This window comes from Pholcus phalangioides, unplaced genomic scaffold, assembly GCF_987345545.1.
Source record: "Pholcus phalangioides strain wild (caught in Gottingen) unplaced genomic scaffold, Ppha-v1.0 ptg000004l_1, whole genome shotgun sequence".
NCBI classification, from domain to species: Eukaryota; Metazoa; Arthropoda; class Arachnida; order Araneae; family Pholcidae; genus Pholcus; species Pholcus phalangioides.
Window position 1 is genome coordinate 36552410 of NW_028301597.1, and position 25900 is coordinate 36578309.

Below are 25900 nucleotides of genomic sequence, written 5' to 3' on the forward strand. Positions count from 1 at the left end.
AGGATTTTCTTGTGGGAGGGGGGGAAAGATTGTTTTTTTACTACAAAAATAACTCCATAATCTTGGCTTTAAACCCCCCACATATAGTATTGTACGTTTTGACATTTTAGTACTGGAAAAAAAATCCAAGAATAAAAATATTGTATGTATTTTAATTGCAGGGAATATAAAATCACGTAAACAGTACAGTATACGAATACATAAACTTAAAATAAAATATTAATGTAGACTTAATTCTTAAAATTTGTTTTACTGTTAATTCATGACACTTGGGATGCCCTGGCAGAGTAAATTATTTAAAGGTCTGGATATTCTCTTACCAATAGTACAGCCCTGCCTTTTCTGCTGCACAATTTTAAAATCTGTTTCTTGAGATTGTAGCAGGGGTGCTCCGAAGTGAAAAAGCAACGTGAAAGCTCGCGGAAAATATAATTTTCTGCCAAAATCCAGAGAGTTGGCAGGTCTGCGAATATAAAAGAGTAAATTTTTTCAAAGACATTGGGATAGAGAGAAAGATTTTGTCTGGAGACGTTCCTGGATTACAGTGAAACCTTGCTACTAAGATATTTGATATGCTAAATCCCTCTACAATGATATTTTTTAGTCTTGTTTGGAAATGCCTACAATCTGTTAAACTACACCCTCTACAATATTTTTTTCTTGGTCTGCAGACTATCATTATACTGGAGGTTTCACTGTATAACAAACATCAATATCTGTTGATTTGAGACACAAAGCAAAAAATGATAATTAAATTTAAAAGTTCTAATGTTGCAATTAATTGTTGCAGTTAATTCATAAGCTAATTAGAAATTCATCACACTTGGTTCAAACGGAAGAATAACATCAGCTGGCATTTGGGATGGATTTGTTTGATTTTGTAATATAGAAACTATTCTACTAAAGCTAAATTTTCTTATCAAAAACCAAGTAGAAATACATCCAACATGTCTGTTTAAATTGATAAATTTCTTAGGAGCCACGCATTTTTTTAAAAATAAAGTAAAAACAGTGATGCATTAGTTTAAGTCAACCTTAATAATTGAAAGAGTAAAAAAATTGATAGCATAACAAAATAGTGTAATGATAGTCAACTTTTAATTTTCATTCGAGATCCACAAAAACTGAATGATTATAAACGTTCAAGTTAGACATCGGAAATCAGTAATGTCATCATAACAAAATTACACAAATAAGATTTAAAAAATTGAAAAATGATGACAATCTTTCGTAAAATACAGTTTCAGATGGTAAGAACAATGTCAAATAATGAAGTGAGTCAGAAGAAAAGAAAAGCCAAGTCCAGCAGATTTACGATGCAGGTGGTTCGAGTTCGGAAACTGGAGTTTCTGGTTCTTCATCGTTATATATGTTTTCAGCCTAAGGTAGAAAAAATATAATTCTACAAGCATTCTTGACATACATTGAAAAGGTTGACAGTTTCTGTAATAGTAAACATGAAAAAGGAATAACAATCACAGTATTTAAGGTTATAATTTTGAATGCTTGCGGCATCTACACTGGCATGTTTTTTAAGAATACAAACTACAAGAACTTGTACCATCAATCAAGTGCTGTGACAAGGGGAAATCTGCAGGTTGTGAATATATGGAATATGGCTTATCCCTGGGTGTCGTGAAGTCAATTGACATGTTTAAAAGAAATGCAACATGCATTTTGGGATAAAGCCAGAAACTACCTATATACTTAGATGCAGACAATTTTTTTTCATGAAAACTGCTTTGATTTGGTGGTTGCTGTATTTTCAAATATATTTTTACGAGCACTTTTCATTTTGGTTTTTTTTTCAGCCACCTCATTGAGCAGTTTGCCTGTTATGACCTTTGAAATTTGGCTAACATTCAAATATCAACTGATTAAATCGCATTTAAACTATTCAGAATTGATTAGCAAACATTTATTTATGGAATACACAAAAGTCTTTATACGGAAATTAAATTTATCCTAGAAAGGTAAAGCGAATACATTCATGTGACACTTATTCCAAGAAATACAGAGGACATATTTTTTTTAGAGTTTTCAAACACGAAAATGTCAGGACTTCGATTAATGTATAAACTTTATGTGAAAAAGCAGAATAATTTTTCAATATATAATCGAATCCCGTTATAACGAACTCCAAGTGACTGGAGAAATTACTTCGCTATAACGAAATTCCAGGTTTATGCATTGTTCCTATGTAAGCTTATCTGGGGGGATTGAAAAAGTGTTCGTTAAAACGAGATTTTCGCTACATCGATATTCGTTAAAACAGGATTCGACTGTATTATACAAGTGAAAGATTTATTGCATGAACTTAAGAAAGGAGTCATACCATCTGCCAGACTTGCATGATATTATCTTCCGAAACAGAACATATCACCCAAGGCTCATTGGGATTCCAAGAGAAATCTGATATCTTAGCAGTGTGGCCACCATGAATGAACTGAAATAAAAAAAAAGTAACAATTTTAAGACTTTAAATACAAACAATAAAATCTTCCATATCAATACATAGGAGGAAAATGAACCTATTCATTTATTCCTATATAAGAAAAATTCCAATCAGAAAATATCTCTGTAAAGCCAAAAAAAAGGTAAATTAAGACTCTTTGAAGCTTATAAATACACCTTTATCAAAGTCACCAAATAAAACATTCAAAATTACATCGCTGCCTTGTGGGACGTGTCATCAACAAACAATGGGGCTTTTCTTGGGATCTTCATTGTCAGTGTTTCTCAAAGTGTGCATCGCCAACCTTTATCAGGGGCATCGTGGCAAACTGGAGATACTGATTTGTGTGCTTATAAGAATATAACTTTCAAGTATAAATAAGTGAAAATATCAACTACACTATTTTGGGAAGCAGCAGATAAGCTATGAATTGGACAAGAAAGTTGCGGGTGAAAAAAGTTGAGAACCACTGCTTTAAGTGGTTTTTAAAATTTTTCCCAATCTGCATTATAATTGCTACAGTGAAAATCACTAAACCAGTAAAATGTTGTGCCTTGACTTTTTCAGGAAGAATACTTTTTTCTGATTTAATGCAAGTGAAAATTCCCCCCCCCCCACAAAGAATATTCTTTTTCTATTACTTATACACACAATTCCTATACTACTCCCAAGCAAACGAAAAAAAAATCAATCCTTCCGTTATCAAACTTTAAATAAAAGCTAACTGACAGATTAGAAGGGATAGGAAAACATGTTATCAGGAGAAAAAACTTACAAAAAGGTATCTGGACGCTGCATTGCCAAAATAAGAGGGTTTTAAGGAAACGAGATATCCCAGAATTCGGAATTGATACAAAGTATCAAGAGTTGTTACTGTTTTGTAATGTGTAGAGTAATTTTCTACTGATCTCATGTGGCGTGCATAAACTCAAAAATGTGATTTTCTGAGTTTTAAACTGGGCCATCAATATGAAAAAGACGACTATGTCTTTTGTATGGTAAAAGCTCTACTCCCACAAAATTCTAATAGTTTCACTCGAATAGTCTGAATCAAAAAAACAGATTTCAAATACACACTCCACAATTGTTTACTTTTTTTTTCTTCTGCTGTTATATTCCTGTGGTAAAATATTTTTTAATGTTTGCACATATTTTAAAAAAATGTAGAACTAGAACCTTAACTTTTTTTTTCTGCCTGTGCAGGGTTCCCACTCAAAAAAATTAGAAAAAGTAAGATGGGGAAGGGTACCTCCCTTAGACAACATAATCATAGCATGAGAAAAATCCAAGATTTTTTTTAATTAAAAAAAAAATCTTGAGAATCAAATCACTACTATTACCTTTTCAATTGAAAAAAAAATCATAGCACTATTTCAGTATCCAATAAGATTGACTCAAGTGAATGACAACAAATTAAAAGAAATTGTTACAAAAACAGCTTTTAGCTGCAACAGGGTACTAGCAACCACTGATAATTCTTTTGTGTCTCTTCACCATATAAATTACATTCTTTTTTGAAGTCTTGCACAGTCTAGTCTGTCAACTCTCTCGGCAATGCACTGCAAATTATGAAGACATGTTTTTTAAGAATGACACTTTTTTTTAGACTATTTTCAAGAGAACAGTGAAAAATTTATAAATTGCAAGGTCCAATGTAGGTAAGTCAAAGTGAACCACATTGTTTTACTGCATTGTCCATCAAAAGTGTAACAAATCCATCAGTGTAAACAAATCCTTTTTTTAAAAAAAAGGATTTGTTTACACTTTACTGTTCACACAATGCCAGTATAATCAATCTTGACAAATGAAGCACTTTCATTTCTAGTTCTTTGCAGAGGATTTGGTAAAAAAAATAGGACAAAAACTAGAAAGTAGGACATTTTACCAGAAAAGTAGGACAAGTGGGAACGCTGCCTGTGCATCAAGTATGTAACTTTTGATGGAACTTCAAAAAGGTTTCTGAACATCCTACACAAATATATTTTCCACTACTATTACCCACCAGAAGCTCAGGAGGTCCATCTTCGGCATCTTCTGGAGATTGCTCTTCTCCAATTTTGCTCAGATCCCAGACGTGAAGACGCCTATCAGTTCCACTTGATGCCAAGATGGTCTCGTTGTGTGGTGACCATTGCACCTGGAAAATCTCATCCTTGTGAGATTCAAATGAATGCAGCTTCAACTTCAGATTCCGAAGATCCCATAATGCTACAGTCTGTCAAAAACATCAGATAAGAAATTGAATATCTTGGTATCAATCTACATGATCAATCAAGTACAAAAAAATAAAATTTGATTCAATGTAAATTTCAATAGACCTTGTCGGCTGATCCTGTGGCCAGGATGAATTCACTGTATGGATTGAATGACAAGCAATTAACTTCCGCAGTATGAGCATCTACTGTATGACTTGGCTTACTAGTGTTGTTTGAACGCGTATCCCAACTGGAAAAAAGAATTTCATGACACTTTATTGACCATTCAACAGCTGTGAAATGAAATAAATTTGACAAATTGATAATTCTGATTTAATATAAAAATAAGAATTATCAAATAATACTAATAATTTCAACTTACATCATCAGTTTTTGATCATCTGCAACAGATCCAAAAAGGCTTTCATGAAGTAGATGCCATGCTACATCCTAAGTATCCAAATAAAAAGAATGTTAAAATAGTCGACATTTTCAATCAAAATTCTTATTTGGGACAATCTTTACAATAGTTGGTTTGATCAGGATTCATACTCATTTTCGTAAAAATATTTCCCTGAGTTTTCCAGTCAAATTTATCAAAAAATTCCAGGTTTTTTAAATAAAAAAATATATATAAATTAATTATAAAATTATATTAATTACAATATCATAATCATAGATTTTTTTTACATAGATGCTTTTCAAATACGCCTGATGGAGAAGAAAAATGGAACAATTAAGAAATGAAAGATTTCCCTTTTCTGCAATTTCAATGCCCACAAGATTTAAGCCTTTAGAGTTGTTTCTTTTGTGACATAATTAGTAAAAGATGTAGTTGGTTTCACTGCATCAAAATTCTTTAGTTGGCTTGCACTCGCGTAAGCGCTAGAACCGAGTTTAGCAATCAGGGGTTGTTCACTGAACACCTCTAATTTCACATGCTTGGCATGGTTCTGAATAACTTATCTGCTCATGTTGCTTAAGTTGAGAGTTTTGCTGCAAAGCTGACACCATGATTTATATAGGTCATTTTTGACTGCTTCGATCCAATCAGCCTACTGACGATTCAGGTTTTATCCAATCACACAAGTTTTCTTACAACTCATTGTTTTCAAATAAAATACCCACGTGGAAATCGAAATATGCATGTGTGTCATCCGCAATTCCTAACTGAAGTCAACTTACGAAATTATCGCAACTGAGCTTTGTACCCATGGCTTTCTACAATGTGTAGTTATGTTTCTGAAAACACTAGAAAGAGTTACAATAAGGTCGTAGCAATATGCTTTTCCAAGCGGACTTACGAAATCCTCGTTCCTCCTCTGCAGTATCTATAGTTTTTTGCGATAACTGCAATATTTTACAGATTATCAATATTTACGATGTTATCGGAATTCCCTTTTTTATCCCGACGGAAATTTTTTCTCTTTATTGTTATTTTTTAAATCAATCTTTTTTCCCCGATCAAACGACAATCATGACGATTTTCCAGGTCGTTGTCCGAAATTTCCAGGTTTTAAAACAAAAAAAAATGAACCATTTTCCCTGATTTTTTTTAGTAAAAAAAATTTCCCCTGACTTTTCCAGGTTTTCCCTGACCCATACGAACTCTGTTAGATATTTTTTATTGCTTTATATCACTTTGCACATGATATACAAAAGGTACCACATTCTCTCTGCACCTGCCACCATGCCAAGATATTAGATTCCAATTATTAATATCCAGATTTCTGAAAATCAATTTAATTATCTTATTTGGACCTTGTCTATTCTCTTCACCCCAGGATCATTTGTGTCTTATACTGTGTGTGCTCTGATACTTCAATCTTAATGCTGGCTTTCTGATTAAAAATGCCAGCTACATATTAGTTCACACGTAGATAAGTTAAATGGAAACATTAGTATCAAATAGTATTTATGTATTCCTTGATCATGTGTGCATTATAGAATTAGTTTTTCCCGATATTTTTCTGTAGAAGCATGGATTGTTCTACATTAACATTGATGAACCAGTAACAACCAGCTTCACATATCTCCAATAGGAGATTTCGAAGCATTTCCCAGGAAATGGATGCATCCAGAAGTTCAACAAGCCTGTATTAAATTCTGAAGAGGTACGAAAGAAAACAAGAGCACAAGCTCACAAATTTGCTCACATTGATATAAATTTAAAAAATGAAATAAGACTCATATATGTATAAATCATGAAAAATCATTTTGAATAGTAAAAATATAAATCATGAAAAATCATTACGAATCATTTACATAAAAAGCATGATAAATCACTAAAAATCATTTGTATGTAAATCATGATAAATTAAGAATTTTTAATAAATCAAAATAAATCTGTAAAAATATTTGGATGAATTATCAAATCAATAAGATTGTTCTACAGGGGCGAATGAGCAAGACCGTCGTTCAAAAAATACTCGCTGAGCCGTCGAGATTTCCCTAGTTACGGTAGGGGGGATGGTTGAGTTTTTCCTGGCTCTCCAATTTTTTGCCGCTGTGGTGGTCGAGTGGTTATAGTGACAGACTTGCGATGCGAGGATCCGAGTTCGAACCCCACAGTGGTGGTCGGCTGAAGTTGGTTTTCTGTGGTTCATAACTTCAAGGTGCAAATGCGAGCCAATCTCCCTGTTAAAAAGTCTTGCCACAGAGAGCAACAGTCCTACAACGATAAATCATTCAATCATAACACTTCACTCATAGTTAGAAAAACTGGTGGCAGATGGCAGCACTACACATAACAAGCATTAGAGAGAAACAAAAAAAAACCTTCACGTCAGGTTTCACTACACGTACACTCACATTCCCGCATGTACCGATTCGTTGGGGGTTCCGCAGGGGAGGGGTGCATGTGTGGTGTAGCAGTAGTAGGTAGGGCCTCCAAAAAATGGTGGTGGTGTATTTGTACAACGTATATCACATTTTTTGGTTTATTTTGCTTTGGGGCATATTTAAACCATAAAAGTATTTTCAATGAAGAAAGAATAAACTAAGAGAAATGGTAGACATAACTTTACATAATTATTCTCAACAGTCTTTACATAGCTATCACATAAACATACTCCAATAATTACTTAAGCAAGTAAATTACACACTTCCTGATAATACCAACCACTTAAAATTTAAGGGGAAACGTTACAAAAATAATTAACTCACCAAATCATATTTTGCCATGAAATACGCTCAATACTTCGATAGGCAAATTACTTGAATTTGTTGGCTTCAGGATAGGTGCAAAAATATAAATCTAAAATAGCCTTTACAGGGATGCCACGGAGCAATAGCCCTGATAAAGACTGATTAGGGAAGAGAGCACTGTAAGTGGAAAAGTTTGAGAACGCCTAGTTTAACACATGAACAAATTTATGTCAAAGAAAATAAATTCTGTTTACCTCGACGACAGCAGTGTGTCCGGTGAAAATAGTCTTGGCATCGACAACTTTGTTTTCACGAGGAGTGGCATTGATATCCCATAAGCAAATGGTCTGAAAATTTAGAAATAAAAATTCTAGTTGATTATGATAGGAAATAAATGTATGTCTGCTGTCAATGCATAGTAACTAATCATCTATTTTCTTAAATTGACAAAATAAATCTTTTACAGCCTTGAATTTTTTGGATTTCTCAAAAAAAATTTATTTTCTGCTAAAGTTTTGCAGGTTTTAATTAGCTCACAGGGCTTGAGTTTGCAAACCCTCATTTAAAGATACAAAAGCCTGCTACAAATATGAATTTTTTTCTTTTTTCGTGATTCACTTGGTATACGAGGTGGGAACAAAAATTTCCTAGCTTCTTGAACACTTTTATGATCGCTATACAGAACAATCAGTCACTTACATGATCATCTGATGCACTTAACAAATGCCCATTCAGATTTGGATTCCATGACAAGCCATACCTAACAAAAAAAAAAAATCACATTGATTATTAAAATATTTATAAAATTTATTACACAAACATTCACAATGGATACTGAAAAAAAAAAAAAAGAAAGTTATTACATATCAAATTTTCTGATAAACACAATTTGTTTATAATAAGGTATATTTACCCCTCTTTCTGATGACCCCGCAAACGCAAGTCAGGACTACATTCTCCATTAGGATCTTAAAGCAAAAATCAAATCTTTGAAGAATCAGGTAAACCAAGAACCAATTTACAAGAAAAACTTCAAAATAAAATTCATTCTTATGAAGACAGTTTAAATTTAACTAGGAAAAACACACAAAGGAAACCAACATCTGCATCTCACACACAGACTCCTTAATTCAGCTGTGAACTAATCTGGCAATAACAACAAATATATCATACCAATCTGCTCAATTCTGATCTAAATATTAATAAAAAAGCTCAGATCATAAATCAGCTCAGATCATCTTTAAAGCTATAGGATTTAATTTTTTTTTCCTTCTCAGAAACATTATAATTCATTTTAAACAAAAACAAAAAACCCACTAAAATTGCTAGTACCACTTGAGTATAAAATCCTTACCTGGTTTAGAAGGATGCTTAGTGTAATCAAAAATCAAGACATCGCTGGAAGGCGTCTTAGTGGCAATGATACAAGGATTTTGGGGCATAAACCTAGCTCTATTAACCTCACCCTCGTGATTGATTTTGATCTCAATTTCAATTTTTCCACTTACTGAGCCAAAGCCACCAAATTCTGCAATTATAATAATGCATGAATATAATGAATATCATACTAACACACATATTTGTAAAATGCTCATCACATAACATAAACTAGTAGGAACACGAAAATTATTTTTTTGCACACTACTTTGGGTAAAACACGAATCACACAAAAATACAGTCGAGTCCCAGTTTAATGAATATTGTTATAGCAAAAATAGCTCATTATACATAGCTTGTTATATGTTTACATAGAAACAATGAAAAAACCTGGAATTCCCTTATAATGAAATATTGTTATAACAAAGTGATTTCTTGTCTCTTAGGCCCTCCTCATACGGGGAAACTCAAGTCCGGCAACTGATAAGAGAGACTGTTTCCAGAAGACTAACACGTATATTGCTATGGAAGTCCTCACCGGGAAATTAGCATATTGGCGATGAAATATTAAATGCGACTCAAGTCACTTGGCGACTGGCATGCTAATCGCAGGCAACTTTAGTTGTGGAAACCGCCTAACATTCCTTCATATTTTCATCATTCGAGTTAAGACGATGGGACCCTGCATTAAATTTAAAATTCGTTTAGGAAATTGAAAGCAATACAGAGTAAATAATTATCAGTTGAAAAGATATTTAAAAAATGAGATCACAGAAAAAGCATTTAATGAAATTTCGACAGAATTTCAGCTCACAGGTAAATACACAATTTCTTTATTATTTTTAAATTATAATGGAAGCAGCTGTGTCTGAATTGTTTCGAAACTGTGGGTGCTTGTTTTTAGTTTTATATCGGAAATTTTAATTTCTAAATCAATTCTGAGGGTGCTTGGATCCATGTCACCAATTACTGTGATGCTTGAGCACCCCGCAGCTTTGATGCCAATGAATGAAATGGTAAACCAGGCCCGTCATCTCAACATTTTCTGGGGGGGCAAACACATACTCACTGCAACATCCATTTCTAGTGCATTTTTGAAATCCGGGTGCAATAGCCCTCTTGAAGCCCCAAATGACAGGTCTGTGGTAAACACATGGACCCATCCGGGTACCCCCCCCCCAGGGGGTTCAGAAGATGGGACATCACGAAAATTACATCTGGTAAATAATTTCAGGAGTAACCAAGTGAATTTGTCAAGTAGGACCTCAGAAAAAAAAACATGGCTTGGGGAGCTCATGATATTCTTGACTCTATAGGAATTTTCAAATTACGGTCTACTTTCACAACGTGTACCTAAACAAGTACATGTTCTATATTTAGGTCCCGTACACGCATATCTGTGTGTGAGTGTATTAGAGGAAAATCCTTCCCTGAAACATAAACAACAATTCATGTTGTTTGTCTCTAGTTTTGCCTACAGTTTATTTTTTGCCTCTCAGAAAGGCAGCTTTTGCCTTTTCATCTCATAAAACTACTCAAAATCCGAAGTCACGATACTTTAACTAATAAACAATAAAAATATAATAAATCCAACATATATGTACTGAGAGGCATATTTGTTGAGGAAAAACAGGCATTTTATTGAGAATTTTTTTTTCCATTGAAATATTAAAAATTATATAATTTTACCATTTTATTGTCATTTCAAAATATCAATTTAAATAAAGAAATTGTGTATTTACTTGGGAGTAAAATTTTACCTACTCACTACAGAACTATGAGCTGAAATTCTGCAGCAATTTCACATATAATTATTTTATTTGTTTCTATGTAACGATTTTTATTTTGATAAATTTCGATTTTTCCTATCCCAGTTAACAATATAGTACCAGAAGATAAGGAGAACCATAGACTGCTGTTTTTACTCAGTTTCCTGGGCTTTGAATATTTTTTTAGTAGTGCCGTGTGAGAGAGAACGGGCAACTCAACTCGTTCAAGTCAACTCAATTCTCAAATTCAGAAGACTCGAACTCGATTTTAGTTTCCCCGTGTGACAAGGGCTTTAGAGTTTTTTTTATAATGAGATTCGACTGTATTTTCCCACTTACCTCCTTTCTCACTATCATAATGTGAAGCATCAAACTGCGCATCTTCGCTGGGAAGCTGTACGCTGGCTATAAGCAAATGATTCTGCTCATCAGATCTAGAGGAATAAAGGTGGTGAAAAATTTTCACTCAGATACATTTGTATAGAATTATGTTGCATATTCAGTTAAAAAACAATATAATTTGAAGACTACTTTAAGAATACTTATTATATGTTTAAAAATTATTTATAATCTAGATGTAATTTATAACCTAGTTTGACATTCCTTGCAAAAAAAATTTCAAACTTATAACGCAATTTACTTAACTAATCATCCTAAATGTGGAAGAGCCTTATAGTTCTATAATAATACACTAAAAAAAAAAGACCTTGATACAGAATAATTTTAAAAACACTGAAGTTTACAAGCAGAGAGACGAGCCCAACAGTTTCACACACACAATCCCAGTTATATATCACTTGTTCAAAACTATAATTGTATTCTCCCGTTGGTAATATCTCTCAGCACAATATAACTTCTATTAAAATATGCATTACACCGCTGCTTTTGGCAACAATATTTTTTATCGTCAGACTTGATTTGGTCCTATTCACATATTTCTAGGACAGAACCAGTACAATTTGAAATTTCATCTTTTCTATAATTTTAAATATTTCTTATCAGTACCAGAAGATAAGAAGAACTTATAGTTTATAGCCAAGTCAAAATTTTCCAAAGCTTATTTCCCCCCCCCCCCATTCACGTGACATTTAGAAAACATTGGTTCAAGTCCTACAACATCAGTTGCAACCTATCAAATTTTGTGTTAAGAAGAATGTGGCAATCACTCTAATGTCCTTTTAAATTAACTAAAATTGTAAATTTAATTCACAAATTAGGTTCATCAAGGGGAAAAAATATGTTTGGTTGAATGCCCCTCTCCTGGCTTTTTTTTGCGAGAAATAGGCCTATATTAACTGAAAATTTTCACTTTACATGTTTCAGTTCAGACATTATTTCTGAAAAGCATGTTTCCCACATACTTAGTTTTTGATCATTATCAAAGCATGTAAAGAGGTCTTTCTCCTGGTATTAGGTAATCAGAAGGGAGATTTGATCATAAGTTAAGGGGATAAAATTAAGAAAAATCCCAGTTTCTCGATTGCAACAGACAGCTGTAGTAATATTTCATTTAAAGATTTTGCTTTGAGAGAGTATCTCATGCTTTAGCAAAACAAAGACAAATTAAAAATTTATTGTCCCCCATAAACTTGACAAAAAAAAAATAAAAATACAATGGACTAAAAAATCGTTCAGAGTATCAGTGCTTGTCCAAGTTGAAAATGGGCAAACCAAAATAGATGGAACATGTTGGGATTGTCAAACATAAATATGAAGTTAAGTGCTGAAACAGGCAAAATACCTCATCAGATTTGCCTATCTCTTAACATGGTTAAATTTAAATTTTTTCATCATGAGTTTTCAACAAAATTCATTTCAGACTATATTTTGTTTATTAGCAGATAAAGAAGTGCTCCTAAGAATTTTTTGGATTTTCTAGTTACCTTTTTTGACAACTTTTTCATTCGATTTTGTGAGAATGACTTGCACCCAATAATCTTTAAAAATGTGTGGTGTTGGTGACACATTGCTTTTTTGGCATAGCCATAAACTTAACAAAAAGATGTACTATATATTGGGAACTAACCCAACTTTAAATTTTTTTAAATTACTCTGCAACATGCTTTTTCCTTTTTGTACAATAGCAACCCTCAATATATCGTGATGTCTGGAGCCAAAAAAATACATTGCCACTGGAAAAAAAAAAAACTTTATATGCAGAAAGATATCACTATCTCCTGTTGATAAAACAGATACAAAAAACTGGCTGGGTGAAAAGATACCATAGCTAGTTAGTACAACACTCGTCCGGCAAACGAGAGACGGGTTCAGGTTCCCGTGAGGGCAGAGATGAATTTTCCTTCCCTGAAACAATGATATCTCTTTACCCAGCCAGTTCTTCATATCTGTTGTAAAACTCTCTATGTTCTGATATATGTTAAATTTCTAACAATAGTTTCAGTCAAAAGGTATAGAAAATAACTGAATGTGCTTTCAAAAGTTTCAATTTTACAGAAGTAAAATCTCAAACATAATTGAGGTAAAAATATTCACCTTGTGATTTCAGATTAATAAATAGCAAAGCCAGCACTAAATATATTGCACATATTTTAATATTTGTCATATACTTATGAAATAAAGATGAATCAATGTAGATTGGGAGAAGGAAATGACATTCATACATAATACTCACGTGTGGGTTCCTAATATCAGTCTGTGAATAGAATAATCCTTCCCCTCAGGTCTAAAAAATAAAATAAACTTGTTAAAGAAAATAACCATACAAATCAGTGGTCAGTAACCTACCAATCATGATCAACAAGTAGATCACTATCCTAGAGACAGACTCACTTTGTTACATCTGGTAACCATTGCGCAGTCAAACTTGGCCATTCTAAAGCGTGTGTCATCACCAAATCGTACAAGAATGGAGTATTCTTTTTCCATATCTTATACTCCTCATTGATGACCCTTTCCTCAACTGGAAAAGAAAAAAATAAATTCAACAGCTCAATTAGAAAATGCTTGTTCATACAAATCACACTTGACATTTTCGGAACAGGTGCTGTATAATCCAGAGATTGGCGATCTCTGGCGACTTTTTTTTCGGCGCCAAACATGTCCGACGACCCGACCATAGATTATATTGGATTCGGCGGTCTGGATTATACATCACCTGTACCTCTTTACTACATACAGGATGCCCCTGTATACTTTTTATTTATTTTGCTTATTTATTTTATTTAAAAGAATCTGGATTCCCGGAAAGAGTCGGGGTTTTAATTAATAATTATTTTTATTATAATTATGGTTGTTTGATTTAGTATGTTTATGCTTGCTTGTGCGTCAATAGGGTCCCACAGCCACGTATCATATTTATGAACCCAGAAACCATATTTATAATCCAGATCTTATTTGTTTTCATTTCTCTTGTGTTTCATGATATTTTTCATATTGTTTTCATTATTTTCTATGCTGGCGATTTTTTTTTCTGAGCCCGTAATGTGTCTAACGGCCTTGACGACTTTTGATGAGGCCATCGGACATATTTGGCACCGAAAAAAAAAAGTTGCAGAAAATCGCCAACCTGTCCCTTATACCGAAACTGTTCCCATATCACTGTTTTGGCACATACCAAAATTTGGCAACAAAACAGTGTACCATATATTGGGAATTGGCCTACAATTTATTTTTTACTTATTCATCAAAGTTTCTAGAATTTTAGAAGATACGGAAACCCAGTGCCATCATGTCGGCTTTGGTGACTTACAGGAACACTTACCAGGAAAGAGGTTGCCAAGGAAAGTGGTGACCAATATTAAAGCTGTTCCTCCATAATTAAATGCCAGTCCAATAGGCTGGAATATTTGGCAGGATTTTCCAAAAAAAAGAAAATAAAATGATCACAGTCCTGCCCAAGGATGGAACCCTGTTAGCTCTTCCCTACATGGTTGGCCCAAGGACTCATGAACGTTTATGATTATCCACACTGTAAATTCATTATGCAGGGCCCCACAAGAGATCCAGACCAGGGCCTTGCTTTCCCTATGATTGGTGGGCACTTGACAGCTGCCCCAAATGAATTTTATTGTCCTTTACTCCTTTAAACACTATGGAGAGGAAATCCTTACTCGAGGACTCCACTCTAAAATGACAAGGAGGGACATCGGAGACTGCATATGAATTAAGTAAATTTTTCTTCGTCAAAAAGACCCCAATTTCTAGACGCATTAGATATCACAAGCGCTTGAATCGAGACCGGCAAACGCCGAGGTCTTTGAACTCGAAAAATTACTATCTATAGCGAGGAGGGACATCTAGGAAAGGAAATCTTACCAGCATCTTTGTCCGTCATCTTGAATTTTCAGCTTTACAACCAACACAAGACTTTCTACCGCATATATTTTGAGATGACAAGGCTTACTACACCAAAATGGACAGCAACAAAACAACTTTGCCGCTCGCGTCCTACGGTTTTTACCCTGTTTAACCGCGAACCAAAAAATAAATTAAAATAAATAACCGCGCTTCATACAGGAAAAAAAGAAATCATAGAGACAATAAGTTACCATATTTCACAGAGAAAAATACGGGACTTACATTGACATTTCTCTTTATTTCTCTCAAACCGAACGTAACTCTGATCTATCGCCATGACCATTTCACTACCGAATGAGTTATGCTGAAAGTATGCATGTGTACCAAACAGTCTGAGTGTGTAACCAGTGTTGTGCGCGGATTATTAGTGCTGCCATCTAGTTTTTTAAACATGAATGAAGTTTGATAATCGGAAATTTGTGCCGTTGTAGGTTTGTTTCTCTCGGTGGCGACAGTGGCGGATTAAAGTCGATCCAGGCCCCGGACGTAAAAGAAAATATTGGGCCCCCCCCCCTTAAATTAGATAAAAATGTAAAGTTTGTATTTTTCGGGGCCCTTTAGAAGTCGAGTCCCCGGGCGCGCGCCGCTGGGTCCTCTTCTGGGCAACACCTTCTAGAGCAGAAGGTATGAATTGCTTTAGAAGGTATTGTTCTGGGTGGCGAGATTTTTTTATAGGTAAGATCCATCGAGGAGGTAAGATCGGCAAGCAATGGCCAGTTGTCACCAGAAAAGCCACTAACCAGTGAAAAGAAAGCCAAATAAATTGCTCAAGAATTCCAATCAAATAAAGAGATAAATTGCCAAAGGGAATCGCTGTGAATTTTTGAACAGTTGGAAATGCATTTCGCGGAAAAAAAACATCAAACGTGCAATGAACGATTATATCCATAATTGGTACGATGTTTTTAATTTTTAAAAGACAATTATCACGAGCAATGTCTTCAGTACATCAAACATCAAAATAATTTTCATTTAAAAACGAGGCATTTCTGTTAAAAGTATCAGGATGGCGTAAAAACTACGATTAAGTTCCGTAAATTGAGGATAATATGGTCCTAGTCCACAAAAAATCATTCCGAAATCATGATTGAAAATGAGAAATTCTCATGAACGACCGCCCACAATCAAGAAATGAACAGTTTAAACCAATTATGTGAAAGATGTTATGCACATGATTATCAATTAAAAACAAAAAAAATTCATTTTTTACTGGTGAATGGAATCGTTTCTGTATTTGTAATTAAGATTTGTCATGATAAAGCGAAATTTGAGAATATAAGAAAAGTTCATGAAAAGTAATGAAAAATTTTACGCGCAATTTAATTTTTACTTGAAATATTTCGATTGTTTTCTTTTCTCCCCTCGGGAGGATCAATTGCGAATTTATCAAAAATGACTTACGAATATTATCCAATAAAAGAGATGATTATGTCTCAGCACATGACGTAATCACCTCAAGTAAAAACATGGCTGTAGTATGTCATTTCAACCCTCCGGGGATTTTCGCACGTTATTCGTGAAAAAAGGTGTGTAAAGTTTTTTTCTCTCTCTAAATTTATATAAATTTCGTGGAATTTAATTTATCTCAAATTAAATTCTCTATAAATTTACTTTAAAATGTGTTATCTACTTCATATGTTTTCATTCTTGGTATCCCTGCGTATTAATGGTGAAAAAAAAATGTTTATGAATGTTATTTGTAATAACTTACATATAAAGATGTTTTAAATAAATCTCATCGTTTCTTTATAAGCTTTACTTTAAGTCAATTTGAAAAAACAATTTCCAATGTTCATGAAATTAACCTTGTTTATTGGTTGATGTAAAATGATTACATTGTTTTGAATGTCTCAAATATGCAAAAAATGAATGATTTAATCCAAAAAAAGTCTCTCTCCCGTCAAAATTTCAACTGAAGATTTCCCATTGAGAAATTTTGATCTATGTGGGGGCTGTTTTCATTGTATGCGAGGGATGGGTGAACTACATTATTCAAGTGGAAATATTGATTCATGTTTAAATTAGTGGTTCCCAAAGTGTGTGTCGTGGCTCTCAAGGGCATTGTGTCAAGCTGAGGATATTTAGAAGGGTGTTGGAACCACCTTACTTACTCTTTCAAATGTGCATGTACTGTGTGCACGTTCCTCTGCAGAATTTCTAACGAATCAGTATATGCAGGAACATATATTATGTATGCATATATGCATGGCTCCAATGTATGCTATGTATGTCGTCAGAGTTGTGCTTGTTTGGTGTACTTGTTGGTTCTGTCATCTGTCTTCCTCGCACTGGAAGCAAGGGAATGAAGAGAGGGAGATTTTCTCCTCCTGTCCTTTCTTACTTTGGAGATTCAGTTAAAAAAGTGTCCATTTGTTGTATTGATGCTTGATTTCTTGCCCTTTTCAGCTACTAGTGCCCTTGAGGATATTAACCTGTGCCTGCTCAGTGATTAGAAGTAACCAATGTTCTCATACTTTATATATTTACCCTTACTGCGGCAATCCCAAGATATCTTGCCAGACTTTATATGCTTTATTTCGGTCACCCAAAATCTCTGGTTCTTAAAATGCCCTTGGATAATTTTGGATTGAGGCCAAATAAGCATTAAAGTTGTTCTTACAGTTCCCTCAATAAATCAACTACCAATGGGCAGAGTCAGCTTTTGCTTTTATTCAAAGTCAGGTAACAGCATAGGTGGAGATACATTGAGTGGTCAGAGTGACGGACTCGAGTCCAGAGATCCTGGGTTTGAATCCCACTGTTGCCACAGTGGTGGTCGGCTGAAGTTGGTTTTCTGTGATTCCCAACTTCAAGGCGCGAATGCGAGCCGATCTCCCCGTTAAAAAGTCTTGCCACAGACCTGCAAACAGTACAAATGTAATTCAATCATAACACCTCACTTGTTTCACTTCTGAAATATAGATGGCAGCACTGCAAAATCAAACAACACTGTATACGCATTCAGACTGTTAGGTACATCGGAGGGCAATGCTCTCCCATGCCCCCCTTGAGGTTGCCACCTCTCCCGTCAAAGGTGGAGTCGACTGATCTAATGTATGTATGAATTGACATCATGTCCCCTCCCAGACTTCCAAGTTTATCTGCACCTATGGATAACAGAAGGGGAGGAAAATGGGGAGACTTTTTTTCATTTTTCTTTCAGCACATTAAAGAAATATAGGCTCAGTATAAATAATACAAAACCATTTTTTTCCAAAAATATATTTCTCTTCCTAAAAAGCCACACACTTCATGGCAAGTATCTTTGTATCGCAGTGAGAGAAATAAAAGTGATGGGCAGAGTCAATTTTCTTGTTTTGTTGGGGGAAAGCATTTATCATCTCGTAATTGGAAAAAAAATTCCTATTGAAAATAAGTGCCAATTTCTTAAATGTTTGCGATTTCCAATGTAGCAGTTATAATGTGTATCAAGGGAAATTTTAAAAACCGTTTAAAGGATTAATACTTTCATGGGGGTACTACAGGTATACGATCGCAAGACATGAAAGCTGCAGGTGTATCAAGAACTACTGGCTTAAATCTTAGATAATGATTTACACCAGGGCCGTAGTGTCCTTCTTGGAGCCTTAAGGCAGGCTTTTCCTGGGGGGGGTCCTTTGAAAAGATAAGTGTTCTTTTGTGAGGTCCCTATTTGGCATGGAGCAGTGCCCTGGTTACGCTAGTCTAGTTACAGGTCTGGTTCACTGTTTGAATCACAAATGCATGGGTTGGAAGAAGAATGGATTGTATGGCAAGACTATTTTTTTTTTAGCATTTAGAAGCTGAATATTTGTTTTTTATCTTTCAATTTTGTCTGTCAATTTTTGTTTATGAAGATTTCATTATTAAAATGCAATGTATAGTGAAGTCAGAGGAACTAAGTAGTAACAAGTGGGACTCTGACAACATAAATACGTTAGAGGCCACACATTTAACTCGGAACACACATTGTGGCATGCACCGATTCGTTATAAATTCCAGAGGAAATGTGTACAAGGGGTATGTACAGTTAAGTAGAAATAGCAGTAGTGAAGTCAGAGGTGTCTCTATAAGGTAGGGTAAAATGGGTTATACAAGCCTAGGACTATTGAGATGAATGTTCAAGAAAATTAGGTTGGAGGAGGGAGGATAAAGTAAATCATAATTGTGCTTCTGAGTGAAGTCACTGATTCAATGTAGTGTGTGGAATATCTGAAATTTTAGTAAAAGACAAAATAGTTTAATTCACATATCCCACAGTACTCTCTTACTGTGAAAGGTTTTAATTGTAGGGTTTTCCATATATATCCTGGACTGTAACTAGATGCTTGGTCAGCTGAGGCAAGCATTTATTTTTGTGCCCCCTTGTAATGTTTAAGATGAGGTTAAAAGATGAAATTTGAGCACACTCTAATCCAGCCTCCAGAGCATCAAACCTGTTACTCTACTCCCCACTAGTTGTGGCCCTGTTTTCCTCGTCCTTAGATCCAGGGTTGAAGGTGAATTCAAATAGAATGACATCACGGAATGTTTGTTTTTTTCACCACGCCCGTTTCTTCCAGCCAGTTTCGAAATGATTTCTGAGAGAATGCTGTACTTTGAGACCATCAATTGCGACTCTTCTGTTTAATTGGTTTTATTTTGCTTCTTCTAGCACTGACTATGTTATGAGCATAGATAAACTGTGATTATATTATTCAGCAAAAAGATATGTTTTTATAGTTTATTGCTTAAGGCATTGCAGAGTTTATTTTGCCTTATTTCACAATCAAGATAAATGTAACAAATAAACAGTTCTAGCATTTTTGGGTTGAGGCATGAAATATTGAGTTAAATATGTAAATAGTATGTTAAGTAATGGTAATAAGTTTTAAAGTCATTGATAAGCTCCATAAATCATGTAAATTTTAAAGTTTAAAACTTTCATAGCTAACCTTGGATAGTCTTGTTCAGTGTTTAAAAGGAATAATATCATGCATGGTACTTACATATCTGAGCTATAATTACCTGGGGAGACCTCTGGTAAGCTAAGTAGATCTGGATGGGTTAACATCCAGGGGTCTGGATCAGTGGTTCCTAAATATTCTTAGTTGTGGATCTCTATTATAGCAGCAGAAACTACAAGAATATTCTCAAACAATGAAGGACATTTCATTCAGTAGTAGTAAATGTGATACAATAGCAATGCCATCTACTGGAATGCAAAAAAAACTAAATGTTTCATGTTGCTCTCAAGAGATGCAGCCAAATTAAAATTTTTGTCAAATTGTAACAATTATTGCAGTCTACCAAGATTGCAGCAGTGTTTTTGTGCATTAATTTAATTAAAAATTTTCAAATAATTTTTTTCAACTGCATTAGTTTTCAATTCTGTAATTGGGTAGTGGACCCTCAGTCATACTCACCCAATTTGGAACCACTTGTCTAGATGGTAATATGCTCTGCAGTCTAGAATGTAGCCTCTTATAGTTATAATGAATAGAACCAAACTTATCTCAATGCTTCTGAAAATTTGTTATTTTCATATTTTCAAGTTTAATGAATAATGACAATAATGAATGCAAATGACTAATGATTGTTATTTTGTGTTATAGGTGTAGAAAGTAGATGCTTTCTTTGAAACTAAAAACAAAGCACACATACTCAGCATGACAGAAATACGTAAATATATATAATTTTATTTTTTTCACTGCAGAATTCCCCCCACCCCCCGCCCAAGAACCGAAGTCAGTCTGGCCCGCGCGTAACAGTCAGAAAAAACAGCAAAAATATTCATTATATCCATATTAGCTTTATACGCATAGTTAAGCAATACAAAATTCACATGAAATGAAGAAAAACATATGTGAAAATTTGTAATATCTGTGTTCATTATAAACGAGTTCGACTGCATATGTGCATATTTATAATAAAAATTTGATACTGAACAATTTCTCTGCTAATGTTGTTTTTAAGGTTCTGCCGCAGATGTTCGACACGTAACAATGCCCATTCAAGCCATTGGGCAGCTTCCTCCACCGCCTCCAGCCAAGACACAGAGGTCATCCATATCACTTGGCCAAAAGCAGAACAGCTTTAAGAGAGAGCCTGAAACGTCTCCTGGTCATCAAGTGTCTGTACCAGTAAGTAGAAAAGTTCTACAAAGAAAATCTCATGTCTACTATTTTATTTATGAAGAAAACCACGTAACCCAACAGTAGCAGCATACTTGTATGGTTTGTTCTGAAAAATAGTTATTTTTCTCTTTCAACAGGCTTTCCCTCAACAAACTTCTGTGATAAACTGTCCTCCGCCGCCGCCTCCTTCTGCAGTGAGAGGAGTAGATTCTCTTGGTTCATCTCCAACTGATGGTCCATCTTCGCCTAAACAATCCCATTCCTTTGCTTCTGATAAAAATTGGCATCTTTTCCAAAATCCGGGTGAGCTTAGTTTTTAATTATCTGTTGTAAAATTTTTAAAAGTATAATTAAATCCCCTAAAGCAGAATATTTAAAAAAAAAATCTGCGATCTACGTTGTAGAAGAATCAGTGCTGCTGAAGAAGAATTTCAAGAGAAGTGTAGAAAACACTATTATGGGAATATTTACTACTACTAAACCCAGGGGCGGCTTAAGCAAGGATGCGGTGCACACGAGCAGTAGGTTGTAAGAGGCAGCAGCCTAAGTTTTTGTTTATATATGTTACCGCCAAAGCCCAAAGTGCAATCAATTCATGACGGGGGCCATCATTTCGTGAAGTGACTGGAGATCCCCGATCAAAGCTAGATGTGCTAATGTAAGGCGTGCAATACATATCTATGTATATAGCAGCTGTATTAGATTGCCTCCATGTGATAGGGGGGGGGGTGAAATTTGAAAGGAAAACTATATAAAATAATTATATTAATGTATAGTTTTCTGCCAAATTTTGGAGAAAAATAATAACCACATCGTGATTGCAGTTTGATGGGTTGCCATAACTAACATCGATATAATTAACACAAAATATGCCAACTTGATGATCCTGAATCATGTCTTTTGTTATCTGATGTTGGCCAGGGATCACTGTCCACTTCCCGAACTATCTGGGTCAATATTTAATGAAATTGACCAATTCATGAAGTGGCCAGCCCTATCATAAATTGTGAATAATAAAAAAGCCACATGAGACCAAGCACTTTCAGTCTTTTGAGCCATATCGTGACAACGGAAATGTTCAGAAAACTTGGGGAACAGAAGGCCTTGGGCAGTAATATCAGAAGCAAGAATAGTCTATCACACGGGGGCAAATGAGTATTTTTTTTTTTGACCATGGGGTCCCCTCATCCTTCATCAGGGCTCATTAGGCTAGAATCTTTGTCGGATCCCAGGTCAGATTTTTCACGGGCTCTCTATAGAAAATTTATAGTGTGAAAAAACAAAAAATTATGAGAATTTTCCTGGACTGGAGCCCAGTCAGTCCCACCCACTAATTTTTTTGGGAACAGTCAAATAAAGGCGAAGAAATAATTTAGGTTCTTGCTTGTCCAAGTTCTGAAGCACTGCAAACCCCTCACACTTCCCTAATTTCTGCCGCAAGAACCTTGGAGTAGTTAGTTTGGGCTCTAGCTAGCATAATTAAGAACAGTGAAACAATTCTGGACCAAAACATAAAAACGGAACACTTTCTTTAAAAGCAAGACGTATAGTCAAGCACATTTTAATGGTTAAGCAATTATGCGCTGCTTTGTACAGGTTAAAGATCATGTTTATCTCCGAGTCCCTTTGGCTGAAACCGTTTTAGCCTTCTACCAAGGACGTCTTTAGTGGTGGCACATGAGGTTTTGCACGCGGGCGGCAGGTAAGCTAGAGCCACCTCAGTCTAAACCACATGTGCACCTTATCCATACTCCTCTGTCAAATTTCTAGCAAATTGGTACATGTTGTGAACCTAAAATTAAGTTTGTTTCTGTGAAATGCTTGTTATATATAGTACTGTGCTATGTATTTTCTGAACTATAAGTGAAGTGGTTTAATGATTGAAGATATTAGGAATATTTACTAATATTAAACCCAGTATACACCTCATCCATATTTTTCTGCAGAGCTTCTGATTAATTGGTGCATTTTGGAATGTGCGTGTAAGTGTAGTGAACTTAACATGAAGTTTGTTTCTATTTATAACTGCTTCTTGTGTGTAGTGCTGCCATCAATATTTCTAACTATGAGTGTAGTTTAATGATTGGATGATTGTATTTTTGTAGGCCTGTTGCTCTCTTTGGCGAGACTTTTTAACAGATCGATCGGCTTGCATTTGCACCATGATGTTGGGAACAACAGAAAACCAACTTCAGCGAACCACCACTGTGGCAATGGTGGGAATATTTACTAGTACTACTTAACCGTGCATGCATAAAACAAAATATTTATTGCAGAACATTTTCAGTCGGCTGAGGGCTCATTGCAGAACATTCTGCTTTTGAAATTAAACCATGTATTTGTTGGCTACACACTACATAATGCTCAATCCAGGGCTCCTACTTTTCTTACTTTTAAGTAAAATGTCCTAATTTTGTTCTACCTTTTTTACCAAATCTTGTCAACAAAATTCATGTAACTTTTTTAAATGAAAAGGGAATCATCGAAATATTGTCAAATAATACAAATGTAGTAGATTGCAATTAATGATTCTGCCAAAGCAGAAGTTGTATAGTTTTTTGAGGTTACTTTTGGGGGTGTATGTAGACCATGTAGTTTATTAATTTTTTTCTTTTGCTTAGTTTGAGGGTCCAAAAGCTGATTTTGCATTTACTACTTTGTGGTCTTGCACCATTCATTATATATTAACTAACATTAATCATTCAAAATTATGGTGCACATTTTGTGTATAGGTGAAACAAAAGTTTGCTTAACCAAGCAGTTGATTAAATAGGCCTGAGTGTTTTCTAGGTTTTGTGACTCTGATGCTACCCAATAGTATTTAATTTTCTTCTTTATTTTTAGGACATCCAGAGGCGTAAGAATATTTACAATGTTCAGCAAAGAGCTAGAAATGAAAGTGCTTTATTTGTCATAAAGATATTGCTGGCATTGAACAGTAAAATGTAAAAAATCCCTATAAAGATAGACGGTGCTGTAAAACTATCCAGTTCACCTTGACTTATTTACATTGGACCTTGTAATTGACACATTTTACACTGTGCTTTTAGTCAGTGGTTTCGAAGGAGTGCCATTCTTTAAAAAATTTACGTCTTCATAATTTGCTGTTCATCAAGAAAGAGTTGACAGGGTGGACTTTGGAAAAGTGCTTAGAAAAGTCTCCTTGAAAAAAGATTCTAATATATTGAGGAGAGACAAAAATATTATCTGTGGTTGCTAGTAAGCTATTTTGTCCGAAAATTGTTTTTTGCTATCAAGTAATTTCTGGCATTTTTCTTTGGCTCGAGTCAATCTTATAGGATATTAAAATAGTTCTATGAAGAAGAAAAAAAAAGTTAATTTTATAATTTTTTTTTAAATAAATAACTTTTAAGGTTTTTTTTCCTCATAAGGCTATGATTATGTTGTCTGAGGGGAATACCCTTGCCCCCTTGTACTACTTTTTCTCATTTTTTGAGTGGGAGCCCTGGCTCAATCTTATCAAATTGGGGATGTTTTTGATGACAACAGAATAATTTTATTAAAAAAAACACTAAAGAAAGACGGCTGTATATCCTTTTCCCCAAACATTGTTTGATTTCCAATCGCTTTGGTTTAAAAAAAAAATATTGGAAAGCAATATTGGAACTATCTTTACAGAAATTATCCTGATAGCATGGCTATCAAGTGTATGTCTATGAGCCACCATTTGAGAAGCTTTCTTTAAAACCGGTTTAGAGTGAATTAAAATCCTTAAGTTCAACCCTCTTTTTTTTGGTGTAAAATCGGAAAATATCAGTATTAATTATCAAAGGCTATTTGATATAAATTCTGAGTTTGATTTTAAATTCAATTTTATTCTGAATTTGTTCTAAATATTTTGTAAACAATAGGCCTATACCATGTATAATACAATTTTTAAAAAACATGAATGTTCAATATATATATATATAATGTTTTACTAGATGGGCACTTGAGCTGGACACAATTTGAAGAAGGCCATCACTTGTTAGGAAATGAGGAAGACAGCAGCGAAAGGCATTCGAGTGACGATGAGTTTGATATATGGTGCATAACAGATGAGCAGCGAGAATATTACACGAATCAGTTCAGATCCATGCAGCTTGATTTAAACGGGAAAATCACTGGTAATATATTATGTACAATTATTATGCTATCTTCAACAAATTGTTCATTTGTTATCATTGTCATTTTATTTTTTAAAGTTTTCTTTCTTTTAGACAAGATAAGTTTTTTTAGCGTAATGTTTCTGAAAACTATATTCATTCCTCTTCAGCTGGGAAAACTTGTCAAACGGTTTTTCTTTGTGCTGTAGGTTCAACTGCTAAGGACTTTTTCGAAAAATCAAAACTTCCAGTTCAGGAGCTTTCAAGGATTTGGTATGTATTGCATGGCTGTTTTTAATTGCTCTAACTTTAATGATGCCACCAACATATTTAGCAGTTGGTTTTCTCACTTGTAACATTTATTGTTGAAGTTCTGGCTTTAATATTTTGTTTATAAATGTAGACTTTTCTCCTGATAGTCCAATTATTTATATTTACA

General features: G+C 34.4%; 2 protein-coding genes across 5 annotated transcripts in view; one reads left to right on the plus strand and one right to left on the minus strand.

Annotated features, from left to right (window-relative positions):
* Nucleotides 1-1079: 1079 nt before the first annotated feature.
* Caf1-55 (chromatin assembly factor 1 p55 subunit) lies at nucleotides 1080-15360 on the minus strand. Its single transcript, XM_089231438.1, has 13 exons — nucleotides 15219-15360; nucleotides 13734-13863; nucleotides 13576-13626; nucleotides 11283-11377; nucleotides 9152-9325; nucleotides 8711-8765; nucleotides 8497-8557; nucleotides 8052-8144; nucleotides 5033-5100; nucleotides 4774-4900; nucleotides 4458-4670; nucleotides 2336-2446; nucleotides 1080-1380 (listed from the first exon to the last, which is right to left on the minus strand). Exons 1-13 carry the CDS (start codon nucleotides 15235-15237, stop codon nucleotides 1312-1314), a joined length of 1266 nt encoding a protein of 421 aa, XP_089087564.1. The 5' UTR covers nucleotides 15238-15360; the 3' UTR covers nucleotides 1080-1311.
* Nucleotides 15361-16688: 1328 nt separating this feature from the next.
* Reps (RALBP1 associated Eps domain containing) overlaps nucleotides 16689-25900 on the plus strand; it is a 35782-nt gene continuing 26570 nt past the window's right edge. For 2 of the 4 annotated variants that reach the window (XM_089231444.1, XM_089231442.1), the window contains exons 1-6: nucleotides 16703-16786; nucleotides 20834-20900; nucleotides 21195-21361; nucleotides 21493-21658; nucleotides 25300-25482; nucleotides 25671-25734. In XM_089231444.1, the coding sequence (XP_089087570.1) occupies nucleotides 20888-20900; nucleotides 21195-21361; nucleotides 21493-21658; nucleotides 25300-25482; nucleotides 25671-25734 (593 nt within the window). In that variant the 5' untranslated portion in view covers nucleotides 16703-16786; nucleotides 20834-20887. Of the gene's footprint in view, nucleotides 16787-20833; nucleotides 20901-21194; nucleotides 21362-21492; nucleotides 21659-25299; nucleotides 25483-25670; nucleotides 25735-25900 lie in introns of all 4 variants that reach the window. The other 2 variants (XM_089231440.1, XM_089231441.1) reach the window with 1 other exon arrangement.